The sequence below is a fragment of the Tachypleus tridentatus genome, chromosome 10 (genome assembly GCF_004210375.1).
Source record: "Tachypleus tridentatus isolate NWPU-2018 chromosome 10, ASM421037v1, whole genome shotgun sequence".
In the NCBI taxonomy this organism is placed as follows: domain Eukaryota; kingdom Metazoa; phylum Arthropoda; class Merostomata; order Xiphosura; family Limulidae; genus Tachypleus; species Tachypleus tridentatus.
This window is the reverse complement of record NC_134834.1, coordinates 2132543-2156919: the sequence shown is the minus strand read 5'-3', so window position 1 is coordinate 2156919 and position 24377 is coordinate 2132543. Positions and strand designations below refer to the sequence as shown.

Here is a 24377-nt window from a genome sequence, read left to right as displayed (position 1 = left end):
CCAACTAGAGTAACTTTGTTTATTACTTTACTATAACGATAAGGAACCAACTAGAGTAACTTTGTTTATTACTTTACTATAACGATAAGGAACCAACTACAGTACTTTGTTTATTACTTTACTATAACGATAAGGAACCAACTAGAGAACTTTGTTTATTACTTTACTATAACGATAAGGAACCAACTACAGTACTTTGTTTATTACTTTACTATAACGATAAGGAACCAACTAGAGTATACTTTGTTTATTACTTTACTATAACGATAAGGAACCAACTAGAGAACTTTGTTTATTACTTTACTATAACGATAAGGAACCAACTAGAGTACTTTGTTTATTACTTTACTATAACGATAAGGAACCAACTACAGATAACTTTGAGGAACCAACTAGATAACTTTGTTTATTACTTTACTATAACGATAAGGAACCAACTAGATAACTTTGTTTATTACTTTACTATAACGATAAGGAACCAACTAGAGTAACTTTGTTTATTACTTTACCGTAACGATAAGGAACCAACTGGATAACTTTGTTTATTACTTTACTGTTATTATAAGGAACCAACTGGATAACTTTGTTTATTACTTTACTGTAACGATAAGAAACCATCTGGATAACTTTGTTTATTACTTTACAATAACAATAAGGAACCAACTAGAGAACTTTGTTTATTACTTTACTATAACGATAAGGAACCAACTACAGTACTTTGTTTATTACTTTACTATAACCAATAAGGAACCAACTACAACTAGTTTTTTGTTTATTACTTTACTATAACGATAAGGAACCAACTAGAGTATACTTTGTTTATTACTTTACTATAACGATAAGGAACCAACTACAGTACTTTGTTTATTACTTTACTATAACGATAAGGAACCAACTACAGTACTTTGTTTATTACTTTACTATAACGATAAGGAACCAACTACAGTACTTTGTTTATTACTTTACTATAACAATAAGGAACCAACTAGAGTATACTTTGTTTATTACTTTACTATAACGATAAGGAACCAACTGGATAACTTTGTTTATTACTTTACTATAACGATAAGGAACCAACTAGATAACTTTGTTTATTACTTTACTATAACGATAAGGAACCAACTAGATAACTTTGTTTATTACTTTACTATAACGATAAGGAACCAACTAGAGTACTTTGAGGAACTTTGTTTATTACTTTACTATAACGATAAGGAACCAACTAACTTTGTTTATTACTTTACTATAACGATAAGGAACCAACTAGAGTAACTTTGTTTATTACTTTACTATAACGATAAGGAACCAACTAGATAACTTTGTTTATTACTTTACTTTTACGATAAGGAACCAACTGGAGAACTTTGTTTATTACTTTACTATAACGATAAGGAACCAACTAGAGAACTTTGTTTATTACTTTACTATAACGATAAGGAACCAACTAGAGTATACTTTGTTTATTACTTTACTATAACGATAAGGAACCAACTAGAGAACTTTGTTTATTACTTTACTATAACGATAAGGAACCAACTACAGTACTTTGTTTATTACTTTACTATAACGATAAGGAACCAACTACAGTACTTTGTTTATTACTTTACTATAACGATAAGGAACCAACTAGAGTAACTTTGTTTATTACTTTACTATAACGATAAGGAACCAACTAGAGTAACTTTGTTTATTACTTTACTATAACGATAAGGAACCAACTAGAGAACTTTGTTTATTACTTTACTATAACGATAAGGAACCAACTAGAGAACTTTGTTTATTACTTTACTATAACGATAAGGAACCAACTAGAGAACTTTGTTTATTACTTTACTATAACGATAAGGAACCAACTACAGTACTTTGTTTATTACTTTACTATAACGATAAGGAACCAACTAGAGTATACTTTGTTTATTACTTTACTATAACGATAAGGAACCAACTACAGTACTTTGTTTATTACTTTACTATAACGATAAGGAACCAACTACAGTACTTTGTTTATTACTTTACTATAACGATAAGGAACCAACTACAGTACTTTGTTTATTACTTTACTATAACGATAAGGAACCAACTAGAGTATACTTTGTTTATTACTTTACTATAACGATAAGGAACCAACTAGAGAACTTTGTTTATTACTTTACTATAACGATAAGGAACCAACTAGATAACTTTGTTTATTACTTTACTATAACGATAAGGAACCAACTAGAGTACTTTGTTTATTACTTTACTATAACGATAAGGAACCAACTGGATAACTTTGTTTATTACTTTACTATAACGATAAGGAACCAACTAGATAACTTTGTTTATTACTTTACTATAACGATAAGGAACCAACTGGATAACTTTGTTTATTACTTTACTGTAACAATAAGGAACCAACTGGATAACTTTGTTTATTACTTTACTATAACGATAAGGAACCAACTACAGTACTTTGTTTATTACTTTACTATAACAATAAGGAACCAACTAGATAACTTTGTTTATTACTTTACTATAACGATAAGGAACCAACTAGAGAACTTTGTTTATTACTTTACTATAACGATAACCAATAAGGAACCAACTATAACGATAAGGAACCAACTAGAGTACTTTGTTTATTACTTTACTATAACGATAAGGAACCAACTAGAGAACTTTGTTTATTACTTTACTATAACAATAAGGAACCAACTAGAGAACTTTGTTTATTACTTTACTATAACGATAAGGAACCAACTAGAGAACTTTGTTTATTACTTTACTATAACGATAAGGAACCAACTACAGTACTTTGTTTATTACTTTACTATAACGATAAGGAACCAACTAGAGTATACTTTGTTTATTACTTTACTATAACGATAAGGAACCAACTAGAGAACTTTGTTTATTACTTTACTATAACGATAAGGAACCAACTACAGTACTTTGTTTATTACTTTACTATAACGATAAGGAACCAACTACAGTACTTTGTTTATTACTTTACTATAACGATAAGGAACCAACTTTTTGTTTATTACTTTACTATAACGATAAGGAACCAACTAGATAACTTTGTTTATTACTTTACTATAACGATAAGGAACCAACTAGAGAACTTTGTTTATTACTTTACTATAACGATAAGGAACCAACTAGAGAACTTTGTTTATTACTTTACTATAACGATAAGGAACCAACTAGAGAACTTTGTTTATTACTTTACTATAACGATAAGGAAACTAGAGGTTTATTACTTTACATAACTAAGGAACCAGTACTTTGTTTATTACTTTACTATAACGATAAGGAACCAACTAGAGTATACTTTGTTTATTACTTTACTATAACGATAAGGAACCAACTAGAGAACTTTGTTTATTACTTTACTATAACGATAAGGAACCAACTACAGTACTTTGTTTATTACTTTACTATAACGATAAGGAACCAACTACAGTACTTTGTTTATTACTTTACTATAACGATAAGGAACCAACTACAGTACTTTGTTTATTACTTTACTATAACGATAAGGAACCAACTAGAGTATACTTTGTTTATTACTTTACTATAACGATAAGGAACCAACTAGAGAACTTTGTTTATTACTTTACTATAACGATAAGGAACCAACTAGAGAACTTTGTTTATTACTTTACTATAACGATAAGGAACCAACTAGATAACTTTGTTTATTACTTTACTATAACGATAAGGAACCAACTAATAACTTTGAGGGAACCATCTGGATAACTTTGTTTATTACTTTACTATAACGATAAGGAACCAACTGGATAACTTTGTTTATTACTTTACTGTAACGATAAGGAACCAACTGGATAACTTTGTTTATTACTTTACTATAACGATAAGGAACCAACTAGATAACTTTGTTTATTACTTTACTATAACGATAAGGAACCAACTGGATAACTTTGTTTATTACTTTACTATAACAATAAGGAACCAACTAGGATAACTTTGTTTATTACTTTACTATAACGATAAAGAACCAACTATAGTACTTTGTTTATTACTTTACTATAACGATAAGGAACCAACTGGATAACTTTGTTTATTACTTTACTATAACGATAAGGAACCAACTAGAGAACTTTGTTTATTACTTTACTATAACAATAAGGAACCAACTAGATAACATTGTTTATTACTTTACTATAACGATAAGGAACCAACTAGATAACTTTGTTTATTACTTTACTATAACGATAAGGAACCAACTGGATAACTTTGTTTATTACTTTACTATAATTATAAGGAACCAACTAGATAACTTTGTTTATTACTTTACTATAACTTTACTATAACGATAAGGAACCAACTGGATAACTTTGTTTATTACTTTACTGTAACGATAAGGAACCAACTGGATAACTTTGTTTATTACTTTACTGTAACGATAAGGAACCAACTGGATAACTTTGTTTATTACTTTACTGTAACGATAAGGAACCAACTGGATAACTTTGTTTATTACTTTACTATAACGATAAGGAACCAACTGGATAACTTTGTTTATTACTTTACTATAACAATAAGGAACCAACTAGATAACTTTGTTTATTACTTTACTATAACAATAAGGAACCAACTAGAGAACTTTGTTTATTACTTTACTATAACAATAAGGAACCAACTAGAGAACTTTGTTTATTACTTTACTATAACAATAAGGAACCAACTAGAGAACTTTGTTTATTACTTTACTATAACGATAAGGAACCAACTACAGTACTTTGTTTATTACTTTACTATAACGATAAGGAACCAACTAGAGTATACTTTGTTTATTACTTTACTATAACAATAAGGAACCAACTAGAGAACTTTGTTTATTACTTTACTATAACGATAAGGAACCAACTACAGTACTTTGTTTATTACACTACTATAACAATAAGGAACCAACTACAGTACTTTGTTTATTACTTTACTATAACGATAAGGAACCAACTGGATAACTTTGTTTATTACTTTACTGTAACAATAAGGAACCAACTGGATAACTTTGTTTATTACTTTACTATAACAATAAGGAACCAACTAGAGAACTTTGTTTATTACTTTACTATAACAATAAGGAACCAACTACATTACTTTGTTTATTACTTTACTATAACAATAAGGAACCAACTACAGTACTTTGTTTATTACTTTACTATAACGATAAGGAACCAACTACAGTACTTTGTTTATTACTTTACTATAACAATAAGGAACCAACTATAGTATACTTTGTTTATTACTTTACTATAACGATAAGGAACCAACTAGAGAACTTTGGTTATTATTTTACTATAACGATAAGGAACCATCCGGATAACTTTGTTTATTACTTTACTGTAACGATAAGGAACCAACTGGATAACTTTGAGAAACCATCTGGATAACTTTGTTTATTACTTTACTGTAACGATAAGGAACCAACTGGATAATATTGTTTATTACTTTACCGTAATTATAAGAAACCATCTGTATAACTTTGTTTATTACTTTACCGTAATTATAAGAAACCATCTGGATAACTTTGTTTATTACTTTACTGTAACGATAAGGAACCAACTGGATAACTTTGTTTATTACTTTACTGTAACGATAAGGAACCAACTGGATAACTTTGTTTATTACTTTACTGTAACGATAAGGAACCAACTGGATAACTTTGTTTATTACTTTACTGTAACAATAAGGAACCAACTGGATAACTTTGTTTATTACTTTACTATAACGATAAGTAACCAACTACAGTACTTTGTTTATTACTTTACTGTAACAATAAGGAACCAACTGGATAACTTTGTTTATTACTTTACTATAACAATAAGGAACCAACTAGAGAACTTTGTTTATTACTTTACTATAACAATAAGGAACCAACTAGAGAACTTTGTTTATTACTTTACTATAACAATAAGGAACCAACTAGAGAACTTTGTTTATTACTTTACTATAACGATAAGGAACCAACTACAGTACTTTGTTTATTACTTTACTATAACGATAAGGAACCAACTAGAGTATACTTTGTTTATTACTTTACTATAACAATAAGGAACCAACTAGAGAACTTTGTTTATTACTTTACTATAACGATAAGGAACCAACTACAGTACTTTGTTTATTACTTTACTATAACAATAAGGAACCAACTAGAGTATACTTTGTTTATTACTTTACTATAACGATAAGGAACCAACTACAGTACTTTGTTTATTACACTACTATAACAATAAGGAACCAACTACAGTACTTTTTTTATTACTTTACTATAACGATAAGGAACCAACTACAGTACTTTGTTTATTACTTTACTATAACAATAAGGAACCAACTATAGTATACTTTGTTTATTACTTTACTATAACGATAAGGAACCAACTTGAGAACTTTGGTTATTATTTTACTATAACGATAAGGAACCATCCGGATAACTTTGTTTATTACTTTACTGTAACGATAAGGAACCAACTGGATAACTTTGTTTATTACTTTACTGTAACGATAAGGAACCAACTTGATAACTTTGAGGAACCATCTGGATAACTTTGTTTATTACTTTACTGTAACGATAAGGAACCAACTGGATAACTTTGTTTATTACTTTACTGTAATTATAAGGAACCAACTGGATAACTTTGTTTGTTACTTTACCGTAATTATAAGGAACCAACTGGATAACTTTGTTTATTACTTTACCGTAACGGTAAGGAACCAACTGGATAATTTGTTTATTACTTTACTGTAATTATAAGAATCCATCTGGATAACTTTGTTTATTACTTTACTGTAACGATTAGGAACCAACTGGATAACTTTGTTTATTACTTTACTATAACGATAAGGATCCAACTTTGTTTATCAGTTTACAGCATAACGTCAGGCGACCTTAACCAATGTGGTTGTCGCCACTTTAGTCTTGAATGTTTGTGTTGAGAAGTATTCCACTTTACAACTAGATTATTTTCGCTCTTTGCGCGAGACTTCCCATGCGATGACGTTTAAACGTTTTATGTCGTAATGATTTTCTTAGTATTCCTTGGTTTTGACAGTTATAAGAAGCTTCAGTAATTTTGTCTGAGTTGACTGGTTTTTTCTCTATACCCATGTGGCAATGTTAAATTGTGTTTCAACCATGTTTGTTGGAAGAGTTATTTTGACCATCTCGAAGGTTAAACTTCGTACTTTCCAAATTCCTGTTTTCAGGTCAGTGTCCTTTATGTATTTGTGAATAAGGTCTTTTGTTTTCATACGTATGAACGGTTCATTCTGACACTACCAGTTATGTTTAGAGCATGTTCACATTAAAGTTAACATTTTAATATAGTACCACCAACTTCAAATGAATTATTTTTTATCTGGTACAAGTAGCATATAAAGTTGCTATGGTATTGTATGGTGGTAATTATGGTTCAAACAAAATACCGCATATACTACACCAGAAAATCTATTTATGCATGCGCGTTGTTATCAAGTGACGAGTGTTGGTTAACAATAATAAAAACACTTTTCTATATTATGGAAAAAAATACATATATTACTAAACGAGTTTTGGCCCAAAATTAGTCGAGATTTTTACCTATAAAAAGAAATAAGAGGGAAGTTATTTAACGTTTTACATTTTCAGTACATTGTGATAACAATACAATGACAATGGGACGGGAATTAGGCTTAGCGTGCTCAGACTGTGAACCAGAAAGTGTAATGTTCTATGTTATTTATCTCTGTTCCTTTCAGTCTGACCAAATTTAGGGTTAGGACTGGTGTGACTTCTCGTGAGCATTTTCAACAACAACTAAATTTGTTAATTTTAGTTTCAGGTGTCTCGCAAGTTATCCGAAAAAGTTTACAGTAAGTTACAACCACAGTAGCGGGGACAGCGTCTTTCTGGGATCTACCATTGGTCAAGTCGTAAGCCAAGCTGCTGACCAGAGTGGCGATCAACTAGCCTTTGTTTTTAGACATCAAAATGTCCGTCGCACGTTTTCACAGGTTGATAAAGAGGTAGGTCATTTTACTGTGTTATTCTGAACCAACATATCTTGACCATCAACATATCTTGACCATCTCCCCCGGAACATTGACTACAAATTTATTCCTGGTACCAAACTGAAATGAATAAATCTATCGAAAACTGAAATAAATTATATGTAGTTACACACAAACATTAAAAAACAGTTATATATAAAGTATATGTTTGTATGTACAAACTTTAAATAATAGTTCTATATAAAATATATGTATCTGTGTAAAAACGTTAAATAACAGTTCTATATAAAATATATGTATGTACAAACATTAAACAACTACAGTGGGACGTCACCAGCTGTTAGACGTGGTTAATATGGAACTGGTACACTACAGTGGGACGTCACCAGCTGTTAGCTGTGTCTGATATGGAACTGGTACACTACAGTGGGACGTCACCAGCTGTTAGCTGTGTCTGATATGGAACTGGTACACTACAGTGGTACGTCACCAGCTGTTAGCTGTGTCTGATATGGAACTGGTACACTACAGTGGGACGTCACCAGCTGTTAGACGTGGTTAATATGGAAGTGGTACACTACAGTGGGACGTCACCAGCTGTTAGCTGTGTCTGATATGGAACTGGTACACTATAGTAGGACGTCACCAGCTGTTAGCTGTGTCTGATATGGAACTGGTACACTACAGTGGGACGTCACCAGCTGTTGGCTGTGTCTGATATGGAACTGGTACACTACAGTGGGATGTCACCAGCTGTTAGACGTGGTTAATATGGAAGTGGTACACTACAGTGGGACGTCACCAGCTGTTAGCTGTGTCTGATATGGAACTGGTACACTATAGTAGGACGTCACCAGCTGTTAGCTGTGTCTGATATAGAACTGGTACACTACAGTGGGACGTCACCAGCTGTTAGCTGTGTCTGATATGGAACTGGTACACTATAGTAGGACGTCACCAGCTGTTAGCCGTGTTTGATATGGAACTGGTACACTATAGTAGGACGTCACCAGCTGTTAGCTGTGTCTAATATGGAACTGGTACACTACAGTGGGATGTCACCAGCTGTTAGCTGTGTCTGATATGGAACTGGTACACTATAGTGGGACGTCACCAGCTGTTAGCTGTGTCTAATATGGAACTGGTACACTACAGTAGGACGTCACCAGCTGTTAGCTGTGTCTTATGTGGAACTGGTACACTATAGTAGGACGTCACCAGCTGTTAGCTGTGTCTAATATGGAACTGGTACACTACAGTAGGACGTCACCAGCTGTTAGCTGTGTCTAATATGGAAGTGGTACACTATAGTGGGACGTCACCAGCTGTTAGCTGTGTCTGATATGGAACTGGTACACTATAGTAGGACGTCACCAGCTGTTAGCTGTGTCTGATAAGGAACTGGTACACTACAGTGGGACGTCACGAGCTGCTTTAGCGAAATAATTAGATGTGACAGTCAGTGTTATTTCTTACTCAAGGTCCCAAATGTCACTCACCGCACATGCAGCTTGCTGATGGGTGCCAACCCTGCCTCTTCAAAATCACATTATCCGTTTCATACTTGCTATCAGGGACTATAAAGGTACCATATTTGTTACTCATTGCGGTTAGAGAACCGTATTTGTATTTTGGCAGCTAAAACATTCAAACAAGGCTGACATTTTGAAACATTTTATTTATTTTGATGAATCCAAAAATACAGAACATGAACGCCATGGATACTGGTTACGTCAAAGTGAAGAAACCCTGCACATCTATGTTATTTATAGAGAGTCATGTTACTGTTCTAGAACTGTTTAAATGTCAAATAAAAAGTTTGTAGTTATGATAGATTTCATTACTTGTTGGGTGTTTCATTTAAACTAAGTGTTTTATTATCACTCCAGAGTGATCAGCTTGCAGCAAGTTTCCTGGAATTAGGATTAAAACCTGGAGAACGCATTGCTCTATGGAGTACAAACTGTTACGAGTGGATTTTGACACAAGTGGCTGCAGCTAAAGCAGGGTTAATACTGGTAAGTTTGTTTTTGAATGTCGCGCAAAGCTTCACGAGGGCTATCTGCGCTAACCGTTCTTAATTTAGGAGTGTAAGACTAGAGGGAAGGCAGCTAGTCATCACCACCCACCGCCAACTGTTGGGCTACTCTTTCACCAACGAATGGTGGGATTGACCGTAACATTATAACGCCCCCATGGCTGAAAGACGAGCATGTTTAGTGTGAAAGGGATTCGAACCCGCGACCCTCGAATTGCGAGTCGAGTGCTTTAACCACCTGGCCACGCTGTGCCTGATCATTTATGGCTGTATATACACCTAAATATGTAGTCCTGTATTGGTTGTATATACATCTAAACATGTAGTCCTCTATTGGCTGTATATATATATACACCTAAACATGTAGTCCTCTATTGGCTGTATATACATCTAATCATGTAGTCCTGTATTGGCTGTATATACACCAAAACATGTAGTCCTCTATTGGTTGTATATATATATACACCTAAACATGTAGTCCTCTATTGGCTGTATATATGTATACACCTAAACATGTAGTCCTCTATTGGCTGTATATACATCTAAACATGTAGTCCTCTATTGGCTGTATATATACACCTAAACATGTAGTCCTGTATTGGCTATATATATACACCTAAACATGTAGTTCTCTATTGGCTGTATATACACCAAAACATGTAGTCCTATATTGGCTGTATATACACTTAAACATGTAGTCCTATATTGGCTGTATACAGACCTTAATATCTGTTTATTAAATACAATTGTTAAATTATTCTGTAGTAAGTACAAAGAAAGTAAAATTAGAGAAATTTTACTTAAAATTACTTATAATTATTTTTAGTTACAAATAAGGACATTTAAGAACTTGGTACTACTTTATGCGGATGTACACCTTGAGCTGCGTATAAAAACACAACAGTCACAGCAAAGTACCACTTTACTGATGTTGTGTTAATTAGTGCCTATACCATAGTGGGGGTAGGAATGCTAAGTTTTATCTCACTTACCCCGAAATGGTATTACCTTATTTTTCTTATATTTTTTATCTTTCTATGTTTATCTTTTTCTTATTTCAACTTGGGACAGCAGTCACATTCGTACAACTGTCTGGAGGCAATGAAAGGTTATATAGATGTGGGTCCTTGTGGGCTTGAGCACTCACATTTCGCTCTCCTAGCTTCTAATTTTCCTAAGTGATACTAGCGAATTGGAGATTAAAACTGATAGACGGTGTATCCCCGCCATAATGTTGGTCCTACTTCCCAAATAACCTCCCAAACCTAGGATACATTTTATAATCCCACGTTGTAGCTTGTCTCTAGAATCGTTTTTAAAAATGTGCAGCGTATTTTGTTTAATTTTAATTTTTTTTATTTACGGTTATATGTGTACATGTATATGTATATATACTTATAAAACTATGATAAGTTTTATGTATATGTGTGTGTATACATATATGTGTACTTCCAACACTATGACTCGGTAATATATATATATTTGTGTGTGTACATTTCTAAATGTCTAATAATGAACGCATAGAAACTTTATAAGCCGAACGCTTTTGATAGGTGGACTTTTCTCCTGCAGGACAAACTGAGAATGAGTTATTTACCCCTCTAACGATAACAGACATGAGTACAGAATTATATGTGAAAAGATCAGGCCCGGTCAGTGCAACTGACAACAAACTAAAATTACTATCTCACTGCCATCTATGGGATTATACGTAAACTAAACCTCAATGCATTTTCTAATGGCATTCTTTAATTCATCTCTTTCAGAAACATATTGTATCATTTAATGAGATTTATTAATTTAAAGAATAAATAATAAACATGTTTGAACTGGTTAACCATGTAGATGTGAAACTTCGCACGATTTGCTTTATTTTATATCTTAAAATTACCTCAACATTGCATGTTTAATTTTTTTTTTAAAACCATTAAAACGTATAATTACGTATTATATAAAAACTATTCAACTTGTAATTAAATCTTGAATGTCTAGACTTTACCAGGAAGTTATTTTAGAACATTTTACTTACCAAACTCGAGAAACACACATGGAACATCCATTAAACACCTGTATAAAGGTGAAGGAAACAAACTAAAAGTTACTTGCGGAAGGCCTAATGAATAACACAGGTCTAAGTACTGTCGAATTCTTTATCGTAAGATGTCCCATCATGCACGTTGTTGTAGCATACGTAAATACATCTATATTGTTTGTAGAACACAAAACATATAACACAGCGAACTTTTCTGGTTTCAGGTACAAGTGAACACTGCCTATCAACCAGATGAATTAGAGTATTGTTTAAACAAGGTGAGCTGCCTGTCATTCTTGTTAGAATTCTATTTATATAAGTTAATCTGTCTGTCATTCTTGTTAGAATTCTATTTATATAAGTTAATCTGTCTGTCATTCTTGTTAGAATTCTGTTTATATAAGTTAATCTGTCCGTCATCCTTGTTAGAATTCTGTTTATATAAGTTAATCTGTCCGTCATCCTTGTTAGAATTCTGTTTATATAAGTTAATCTGTCTGTCATTCTTGTTAGAATTCTATTTATATAAGATAATCTGTCTGTCATCTTTCTTAGAATCTGTTTACATAAGTTAATCTGCCTGTCATCCTTGTTAGAATTCTGTTTATATAAGTTAATCTGTCTGTCATCCTTGTTAGAATTCTATTTATATAAGTTAATCTGCCTGTCATCCTTGTTAGAATTCTATTTATATAAGTTAATCTGCCTGTCATCCTTGTTTGAATTCTATTTATATAAGTTATTCTGTCTGTCATCCTTGTTAGAATTCTATTTATATAAGTTAATCTGCCTGTCATCCTTGTTAGAATTCTGTTTATATAAGTTAATCTGTCTGTCATTCTTGTTAGAATTCTGTTTATATAAGTTAATCTGTCCGTCATCCTTGTTAGAATTCTGTTTATATAAGTTAATCTGTCCGTCATCCTTGTTAGAATTCTATTTATATAAGTTAATCTGTCCGTCATCCTTGTTAGAATTCTATTTATATAAGTTAATCTGCCTGTCATCCTTGTTAGAATTCTATTTCTATAAGTTAATCTGCCTGTCATCCTTGTTAGAATTCTGTTTATATAAGTTAATCTGTCTGTCATCCTTGTTAGAATTCTGTTTATATAAGTTAATCTGCCTGTCATCCTTGTTAGAATTCTATTTATATAAGTTAACCTGTCTGTCATCCTTGTTAGAATTCTGTTTATATAAGTTAATCTGCCTGTCATCCTTGTTTGAATTCTATTTATATAAGTTATTCTGTCTGTCATCCTTGTTAGAATTCTATTTATATAAGTTAATCTGCCTGTCATCCTTGTTAGAATTCTGTTTATATAAGTTATTCTGTCTGTCATCCTTGTTGGAATTCTGTTGATATAAGTTAATCTGCCTATGTAAACAGATGATAATATTGTGTAACGAAATATAAATTAGAATTCACCTAACTGGATTTTGAAGATGTAATACTGTGGTAAAAAATGTAATTAGGTTTAAAATGAGGTTCAGCAGTATATCGCTATTGATGTTATAAAAAATGTTTTCACTTTGTTGTGTAAGTCCATTAAAGCACTGTGTACTAATGTTCAGCCTGTAGCTAACAATAAATATTGGAAGGTACTAATATTTTACACTTAAGCAATAACTTATGCGACTGGTGCAGATGTCAACAGTTTGGAACAGCTGATTAGTTGGAAGACAACCAGTTGTGACAATTGTCACCACAAGAGTTTTGTCTGAAGAAAGTAACTGACTATCAGTCTTATAAGAAAATAACTGACTGTCAGTCTTATAACACCTCCCGACAGTTGAACCCACAAAATATCTCCACCAGCATCTTAGTTCGAATCTAACCTCAGAGCAGCGTATCAATCAGTAAATCATGCCTTTATCTGAACATCATGAAACAGAAGCCAGTGTTCAGTTTGTTAGAGGCTTTTAACTGATGTAAAGATTTCAACCAACGACTATATAACAACATGAGATCCTTTATATAATAATGTGTTGTTACAAATTTAACAAACATAACAAGTGAAAACAAAGAATTGGAATTTTTAACTCGTGCATGAGTTAACATTCCAGACTACGGACATAAGGGTCCATGGTTCTCATCCATTACATGACAGTCTAGTAGTTAACATTCCAGACCACGGACATAAGGGTCCATGGTTCTCATCCATTACATGACAGTCTAGTAGTTAACATTCCAGACCACGGACATAAGGGTCCATGGTTCTCATCCATTACATGACAGTCTAGTAGTTAACATTCCAGCTACAGACATAAGGGTCCATGGTTCTCATCCATTACATGACAGTCTAGTAGTTAACATTCCAGACCACGGACATAAGGGTCCATGGTTCTCATCCATTACATGACAGTCTAGTAGTTAACATTCCAGCTACATACATAAGGGTCCATGGTTCTCATCCATTACATGACAGTCTAGTAGTTAACATTCCAGACCACGGACATAAGGGTCCATGGTTCTCAACATTATTATTGTATGTTTTCCATTTTTGAGAAATGTATTACTGATCTTTCTCTTGTTTTGTTTTCACCATTTGTCTCTCAGTAGAATCACGTTTCTGATCATATAATCATGAATTATGATAGTGTTTCATAATAGGGATTGCCTGGGAGTTTGCTCAAAACTCTATCAGATTCGAGCAAAAAACAGCTTTAAAAAGCAGACTTATTCTTGAAACAGCACTCACAACCTAGGACTTCAATAGTTAAGGTCCCTCAAACACTGATAATAATCAAAATATATGATGATTTCACGATTGTAGAAAAAACAGTTAAAAACAATAAAATTACCTCATTTATTCTTATTATTTTAATTATATTTTAAACAAGCCTACAGAAAAACCAAGACCTAAACAGATATATGAATTGTTATGGATGTCCATGATCTACTTAAAAGTTAAATATTTGTTATTGAAAAATTGGTTTATGTGATTATAGATACATAACAGATACGATGTTTTTCTGTTTATGTGATTATAGATACATAACAGATACGATGTTTTTCTGTTTATGTGATTATAGATACATAACAGATACGATGTTTTTCTGTTTATGTGATTATAAATACATAACAGATACGATGTTTTTCTGTTTATGTGATTATAGATACATAACAGATACGGTGTTTTTCTGTTTATGTGATTATAGATACATAACAGATACGGTGTTTTTCTGTTTATGTGATTATAGATACATAACAGATACGATGTTTTTCTGTTTATGTGATTATAGATACATAACAGATACGGTGTTTTTCTGTTTATGTGATTATAGATACATAACAGATACGATGTTTTTCTGTTTATGTGATTATAGATACATAACAGATACGGTGTTTTTCTGTTTATGTGATTATAGATACATAACAGATACGGTGTTTTTCTGTTTATGTGATTATAGATACATAACAGATACGGTGTTTTTCTGATCACCTACTTGTACTCTTCTCGTATTAAACGTGTGTCTACACGAAGCTTCAGGCACAAAATTACCTGACTCGTTAAATAATTACTTTGAGAGACACAAAACTTTTATTTAAAGCAATGTTTTAGAATTCGTTTTATTTGAAAGTACTGCTTTACTACTGGTAAAGAGACATATATCTGCCCGTTGTTGTGCATTTAAAAAAAACATACAGAATAATTAAGACTTTAGAAATCAAAATTCATTCCAATACAAGTAAGCAAAAACGTTTCGTGATTGCCAGCTCATACTTTGGTCAAACTCCTAATCTCTGTTATAAATCCACTATAAAATTATTACATGTGATATCCATTGCTCTGTGCACTGGAATTTTGTGTAACAAGAAACTAAGAAAGAAGTTTTAACCTTAATTTGACTTGCTTAATTCTGTTGTGCTCAAAACTTTTCTCACTCCTTCAGTTCTTGCTTTCATAGGTCAAAGGTTCTGTTGTTTCCCTAGCTTTTGTTGGACACTACAACTCATACACTTTTTACTGCCACGTGAAAGGTTCCAGGTTTTACTTTTGTATATATCATTAGTACTAGAGTTTGCTGTCTCCACATGAATTTTTGTGACTGTATTTCAGCAAGATTTTAATAATGAATGATTGCTATAATAGATTTTCCTACTTCTACGTGTTTTCATAATTGTCTGAAATCATGAGTGTGTATTCAGTATTTATTACCACTGCATATCGCACTATTTCATAAAGATATTTAAATATTACTACTTTTAAGTAGTTGTTGTAGTTTCAAATGTCAGTTATGGTCGACTTGCACTAAGAGCATTGCTGTGTCTATTTTGCATGAATTATTGTCATATTATTCTAGAAAATACTTGTGCAAATAAATATGTGTCATGCAGAGTTAACATGGTAAGAATGTTACTGAGTGTGTATGTATTGCATTCGCATATGTTGTGTTATCTCAGATGAAACATTCTTCTGTTCTGGTGAGATTGCTTTGATGTTGCTTCTTCGTTACATTACCCTTTGACATTTGATAGAAGCTGGACAGAAATATGTGATGATACAACCTTTGCCTTCAAAGTGTAATTTGAAAACAAATTTACATTGTTTGTTGTAGTTACATATCAGTACAAATGTGTATTGTTTGTTATTTATTTTGAATGAATTCAATGCGTTGGGTGTAAAAACATCAGTGCAGCTGTAAACAGTTGAAAAACAGATAACAACATCAGCTGTGAAGATACTATAATGTTGTGGTCAATCCCATAACAACATCAGCTGTGAAGATAGTACAATTAATCTAAGAATCAGTGGTGAGTGTTGTTTACGTGCTGCCATCCATCTGGTTTATTACCTTCTTGTACGAATTTTAACAAACGAACAAACAGACACCATTAACTTGAATTATCTTTATCCCCAAATAATTATCCAAAAAATTGATGAATACTGTTAGTTTTGTAGGCAATTAACCTTCCATCTTTAATAATATGATATTAAACAGTGAAAAGATGAACTGCACAACTTCCTTTACAGACGTCTTGTAAAGCTCTTGTAGCAGCAGAAGGATTCAAAACACAAGACTATTTCCAGGAACTGAATCACCTTCTACCAGAGATTACAGTGTCTAAACCAGGTCAGCTTCAGAGTAAGAGGTGAGTGAAACAGCTAGAACCATGTCCTGTTGTAACAGAGATTACAGTGTCTAAACCAGGTCAGCTTCAGAGTAAGAGGTGAGTGAAACTACTAAAACCATGTGCTGTTGTAACAGAGATTACAGTGTCTAAACCAGGTCAGCTTCAGAGTAATAGGTGAGTGAAACTACTAGAACCATGTCCTGTTGTAACAGAGATTACAGTGTCTAAACCAGGTCAGCTTCAGAGTAAGAGATGAGTGAAACTACTAGAACCATGTCCTGTTGTAACAGAGATTACAGTGTCTAAACCAGGTCACCTTCAGAGTAAAGGGTGAGTGAAACAACTAGAACCATGTCCTGTTGTAACATAGATTACAGTGTCTAAACCAGGTCAGCTTCAGAATAAGAGGTGAGTGAAACTACTAGAACAATGTCCTGTTATAACAGAGATTACAGTGTCTAAACCAGGTCAGCTTCAGAGTAAGAGATGAGTGAAACTACTAGAACCATGTCCTGTTGTAACAGAGATTACAGTGTCTAAACCAGGTCAGCTTCAGAGTAAGAGGTGAGTGAAACTACTAGAACCATGTCCTGTTGTAACAGAGATTACAGTGTCTAAACCAGGTCAGCTTCAGAATAAGAGGTGAGTGAAACTACTAGAACCGTGTCCTGTTGTAACAGAGATTACAGTGTCTAAACCAGGTCAGCTTCAGAGTAAGAGGTGAGTGAAACTAATAGAAACATGTCCTGTTGTAACAGAGATTACAGTGTCTAAACCAGGTCAGCTTCAGAGTAAGAGGTGAGTGAAACTACTACAACCATGTCCTGTTGTAACAGAGATTACAGTGTCTAAACCAGGTCAGCTTCAGAATAAGAGGTGAGTGAAACTACTAGAACCATGTCCTGTTGTAACAGAGATTACAGTGTCTAAACCAGGTCAGCTTCAGAGTAAGAGGTAAGTGAAACTACTAGAACCATGTCCTGTTGTAACAGAGATTACAGTGTCTAAACCAGGTCAGCTTCAGAGTAAGAGGTGAGTGAAACTACTAGAACCATGTCCTGTTGTAACAGAGATTACAGTGTCTAAACCAGGTCACCTTCAGAGTAAGAGATGAGTGAAACTACTAGAACCATGTCCTGTTGTAACAGAGATTACAGTGTCTAAACCAGGTCAGCTTCAGAGTAAGAGGTGAGTGAAACTACTAGAACCATGTCCTGTTGTAACAGAGATTACAATGTCTAAACCAGGTCAGCTTAACAGTAAGAGGTGAGTGAAACTACTAGAACCATGTCCTGTTGTAACAGAGATTACAGTGTCTAAACCAGGTCAGCTTCAGAGTAAGAGATGAGTGAAACTACTAGAACCATGTCCTGTTGTAACAGAGATTACAGTGTCTAAACCAGGTCAGCTTCAGAGTAAGAAATGAGTGAAACTACTAGAACCATGTCCTGTTGTAACAGAGATTACAGTGTCTAAACCAGGTCAGCTTCAGAGTAAGAGGTGAGTGAAACTACTAGAACCATGTCCTGTTGTAACAGAGATTACAATGTCTAAACCAGGTCAGCTTCAGAGTAAGAGGTGAGTGAAACTAATAGAAACATGTCCTGTTGTAACAGAGATTACAGTGTCTAAACCAGGTCAGCTTCAGAGTAAGAGGTGAGTGAAACTATTACAACCATGTCCTGTTGTAACAGAGATTACAGTGTCTAAACCAGGTCAGCTTCAGAATAAGAGGTGAGTGAAACTACTAGAACAATGTCCTGTTGTAACAGAGATTACAGTGTCTAAACCAGGTCAGCTTCAGAGTAAGAGATGAGTGAAACTACTAGAACCATGTCCTGTTGTAACAGAGATTACAGTGTCTAAACCAGGTCAGCTTCAGAGTAAGAGGTGAGTGAAACTACTAGAACCATGTCCTGTTGTAACAGAGATTACAGTGTCTAAACCAGGTCACCTTCAGAGTAAGAGATGAGTGAAACTACTAGAACCATGTCCTGTTGTAACAGAGATTACAGTGTCTAAACCAGGTCAGCTTCAGAGTAAGAGGTGAGTGAAACTACTAGAACCATGTCCTGTTGTAACAGAGATTACAATGTCTAAACCAGATCAGCTTAACAGTAAGAGGTGAGTGAAACTACTAGAACCATGTCCTGTTGTAACAGAGATTACAGTGTCTAAACCAGGTCAGCTTCAGAGTAAGAGGTGGGTGAAACTACTAGAACCATGTCCTGTTGTAACAGAGATTACAGTATCTAAACCAGGTCAGCTTCAGAGTAAGAGGTGAGTGACACTACTAGAACCATGTTCTGTTGTAACAGAGATTACAGTGTCTAAACCAGGTCAGCTTCAGAGTAAGAGGTGAGTGAAACTAATAGAACCATGTCCTGTTGTAACAGAGATTACAATGTCTAAACCAGGTCAGCTTCAGAGTAAGAGGTGAGTGAAACTAAGAGAACCATGTCCTGTTGTAACAGAGATTACAGTGTCTAAACCAGGTCAGCTTCAGAGTAAGAGGTGAGTCAAACTACTAGAACCATGTCCTGTTGTAACAGAGATTACAGTGTCTAAACCAGGTCAGCTTCAGAGTAAGAGTTGAGCGAAACTACTAGAACCATGTCCTGTTGTAACAAAGATTACAATGTCTAAACCAGGTCAGCTTCAGAGTAAGAGGTGAGTGAAACTACTAGAACCATGTCCTGTTGTAACAGAGATAACAATGTCTAAAGCAGGTCAGCTTAACAGTAAGAGGTGAGTGAAACTACTAGAACCATGTCCTGTTGTAACAGAGATTACAATGTCTAAAGCAGGTCAGCTTAACAGTAAGAGGTGAGTGAAACTACTAGAACCATGTCCTGTTGTAACAGAGATTGCAGTGTCTAAACCAGGTCAGCTTCAGAGTAAGAGGTGAGTAAAACTACTAGAACCATGTCCTGTTGTAACAGAGATTACAGTGTCTAAACCAGGTCAGCTTAACAGTAAGAGGTGAGTGAAACTACTAGAACCATGTCCTGTTGTAACAGAGATTACAATGTCTAAAGCAGGTCAGCTTAACAGTAAGAGGTGAGTGAAACTACTAGAACCATGTCCTGTTGTAACAGAGATTAAATGTCTAAAGCAGGTCAGCTTAACAGTAAGAGGTGAGTGAAACTACTAGAACCATGTCCTGTTGTAACAGAGATTACAGTGTCTAAACCAGGTCAGCTTCAGAGTAAGAGGTGAGTAAAACTACTAGAACCATGTCCTGTTGTAACAGAGATTACAGTGTCTAAACCAGGTCAGCTTCAGAGTAAGAGGTGAGTGAAACTACTAGAACCATGTTCTATTGTAACAGAGATTACAGTGTCTAAACCAGGTCAGCTTCAGAGTAAGAGGTGAGTGAAACTACTAGAACCATGTCCTGTTGTAACAGAGATTACAATGTCTAAACCTGGTCAGCTTCAGAGTTAGAGGTGAGTGAAAGTACTAGAACCATGTCCTGTTGTAACAGAGATTACAGTGTCTAAACCAAGTCAGCTTCAGAGAAAGAGGTGAGTGAAACTACTAGAACCATGTCCTGTTGTACCAGAGATTACAGTGTCTAAACCAGGTCAGCTTCAGAGTAAGAGGTGAGTGAAACTACTAGAACCATGTCCTGTTGTAACAGAGATTACAGTGTCTAAACCAGGTCAGCTTCAGAGTAAGAGGTGAGTGAAACTACGAGAACCATGTCCTGTTGTAACAGAGATTACAGTGTCTAAACCAGGTAAGTCAAAGTACTAGAAAAGTGTCCTATTGAAACAGAGATTACAGTATCTAAACCAGTTGAGTGAAAGTACTAGAAAAGTGTCCTATTGAAACAGAGATTACAGTATCTAAACCAGGTAAGTGGAAGTACTACAAATGTGTCCTCTTGCAACAGACATTGCAGAGCCTAAATCAAGTAAGTGAAAGTACTAAAAAAGTGTCCTGTTGAAACAGAGATTACAGTATCTAAACCAGGTGAATGAAAGTACTAGAAAAGTGTCCTATTGAAACAGAGATTACATTATATAAACCACGTAAATGAAAGTACTAGAAAAGTGTCCTATTGATACAGAGATTGCAGTATCTAAACCAGGTAAGTAAAAGTACTAGAAAAGTGTCCTATTGAAACAGAGATTGCAGTATCTAAACCAGGTAAATGAAATTACTAGAAAAGTGTTCTATTGAAACAGAGATTGCAGTATCTAAACCAGGTATGTGAAAGTACTAGAAATGTATCCTTTTGAAACAGATATTACAGTATCTAAACCAGGTAAGTGAATGTACCAGAAATGTGTCCTATTGAAACAGAGATTGCAGTATCTAAACCAGGTAAGTGAAGGTACTAGAAATGTGTCCTATTAAAACAAAGATTACAGTATCTAAACAAGGTAAGTGAAACTACTAGAAATATGTCCTCTTGCAACAGACATTGCAGTACCTAAATCAAGTAAGTGAAAGTGCTAGAAAAGTGTCCTATTGAAACAGAGATTACAGTATCTAAACCAGGTAAGTGAAAGTACTAGAAAAGTGTCCTATTGAAACAGAGATTGCAGTATCTAAACCAGGTAAATGAAAGTACTAGAAAAGTGTCCTATTGAAACAGAGATTGCAGTATCTAAACCAGGTAAATGAAAGTACTAGAAAAGTGTCCTATTGAAACAGAGATTGCAGTATCTAAACCAGGTAAATGAAAGTACTAGAAAAGTGTTCTATTGAAACAGAGATTACAGTATCTAAACCAGGTAAGTGAAAGTACTAGAAAAGTGTCCTATTGAATCAGAGATTGCATTATCTAAACCAGGTAAATGAAAGTACTAGAAAAGTGTCCTATTGAAACAGAGATTGCAGTATCTAAACCAGGTAAATAAAAATACTAGAAAAGTGTCCTATTGAAACAGAGATTGCAGTATCTAAACCACGTAAATGAAAGTACTAGAAAAGTGTTCTATTGAAACAGAGATTACAGTATCTAAACCAGGTATGTGAAAGTGCTAGAAATGTGTCCTTTTGAAACAGAGATTACAGTATCTAAACCAGGTAAGTGAATGTACTAGAAATGTGTCCCATTGAAACAGAGATTGCAGTATCTAAACCAGGTAAGTCAAAGTACTAGAAATGTGTCCTCTTGCAACAGACCTTGCAGTACCTAAATCAAGTAAGTGAAAGTGCTAGAAATGTGTCTTTTTGAAACAGAGATTACAGTATCTAAACCAGGTAAGTGAATGTACTAGAAATGTGTCCTATTGAAACAGAGATTGCAGTATCTAAACCAAGTAAGTGAAAGTACTAGAAATGTGTCCTATTGAAACAGGGATTACAGTATCTAAACAAGGTAAGTGAAACTACTAGAAATATGTCCTCTTGCAACAGACATTGCAGTACCTAAATCAAGTAAGTGAAAGTGCTAGAAAAGTGTCCTATTGAAACAGAGATTACAGTATCTAAACCAGGTAAATGAAAGTACTAGAAAAGTGTCCTATTGATACAGAGATTGCAGTATCTAAACCAGGTAAGTAAAAGTACTAGAAAAGTGTCCTATTGAAACAGAGATTGCAGTATCTAAACCAGGTGAATGAAAGTACTAGAAAAGTGTTCTATTGAAACAGAGATTATAGTATCTAAACCAGGTAAGTGAAAGTACTAGAAAAGTGTCCTATTGAAACAGAGATTGCAGTATCTAAACCAGGTAAATGAAAGTACTAGAAAAGTGTCCTATTGAAACAGAGATTGCAGTATCTAAACCAGGTAAATGAAAGTACTAGAAAACTGTCCTATTGAAACAGAGATTGCAGTATCTAAACCAGGTAAATGAAAGTATTAGAAAATTGTTCTATTGAAACAGAGATTACAGTATCTAAACCAGGTATGTGAAAGTACTAGAAATGTGTCCTTTTGAAACAGAGATTACAGTATCTAAACCAGGTAAGTGAATGTACCAGAAATGTGTCCTATTGAAACAGAGATTACAGTATCTAAACCAGGTAAGTGAATGTACCAGAAATGTGTCCTATTGAAACAGAGATTACAGTATCTAAACCAGGTATGTGAAAGTACTAGAAATGTGTCCTTTTCAAACAGAGATTACAGTATCTAAACCAGGTAAGTGAATGTACCAGAAATGTGTCCTCTTGCAACAGACATTGCAGTACCTAAACCAAGTAAGTGAAAGTGCTAGAAAAGTGTCCTATTGAAACAGAGATTACAGTATCTAAACCAGGTAAGTGAAAGTACTAGAAAAGTGTCCTATTGAAACAGAGATTGCAGTATCTAAACCAGGTAAATGAAAGTACTAGAAAAGTGTCCTGTTGAAACAGAAATTGCAGTATCTAAACCAGGTAAATGAAAGTACTAGAAAAGTGTCCTATTGAAACAGAGATTACAGTATCTAAACCAGGTAAGTGAAAGTACTAGAAAAGTGTCCTATTGAAACAGAGATTGCAGTATCTAAACCAGGTAAATGAAAGTACTAGAAAAGTGTCCTATTGAAACAGAGATTGCAGTATCTAAACCAGGTAAATGAAAGTACTAGAAAAGTGTCCTATTGAAACAGAGATTGCAGTATCTAAACCAGGTAAGTGAAAGTACTAGAAAAGTGTTCTATTGAAACAGAGATTACAGTATCTATACCAGGTATGTGAAAGTACTAGAAATATGTCCTTTTGAAACAGAGATTACAGTATCTAAACCAGGTAAGTGAATGTACTAGAAATGTGTCCCATTGAAACAGAGATTGCAGTATCTAAACCAGGTAAGTCAAAGTACTAGAAATGTGTCCTCTTGCAACAGACATTGCAGTACCTAAATCAAGTAAGTGAAAGTGCTAGAAAAGTGTCTTATTGAAACAGAGATTACAGTATCTAAACCAGGTAAGTGAAAGTACTAGAAAAGTGTCCTATTGAAACAGAGATTGCAGTATCTAAACCAGGTAAATGAAAGTACTAGAAAAGTGTCCTATTGAAACAGAGATTACAGTATCTAAACCAGGTAAATGAAAGTACTAGAAAAGTGTCCAATTGAAACAGAGATTCCAGTATCTAAACCAGGTAAATGAAAGTACTAGAAAAGTGTCCTATTCAAACAGAGATTACAGTATCTAAACCAGGTAAATGAAAGTATTAGAAAAGTGTTCTATTGAAACAGAGATTACAATATCTAAACCAGGTATGTGAAAGTACTAGAAATGTGTCCTTTTGAAACAGAGATTACAGTATCTAAACCAGGTAAGTGAA

The 24377-nt window shown here is 33.8% G+C and overlaps 1 protein-coding gene across 1 annotated transcript in view; it reads left to right on the top strand.

Annotated features, from left to right (window-relative positions):
• The first annotated feature begins 6874 nt into the window (after nucleotides 1-6874).
• LOC143227924 (medium-chain acyl-CoA ligase ACSF2, mitochondrial-like) overlaps nucleotides 6875-24377 on the top strand; it is a 44985-nt gene continuing 27482 nt past the window's right edge. The window contains exons 1-5 of the mRNA XM_076459279.1: nucleotides 6875-7212; nucleotides 7821-8010; nucleotides 9885-10013; nucleotides 12290-12343; nucleotides 17045-17163. Coding sequence (XP_076315394.1) covers nucleotides 7121-7212; nucleotides 7821-8010; nucleotides 9885-10013; nucleotides 12290-12343; nucleotides 17045-17163 — 584 coding nt within the window. The 5' untranslated portion in view covers nucleotides 6875-7120. The remainder of the gene's footprint in view (nucleotides 7213-7820; nucleotides 8011-9884; nucleotides 10014-12289; nucleotides 12344-17044; nucleotides 17164-24377) is intronic.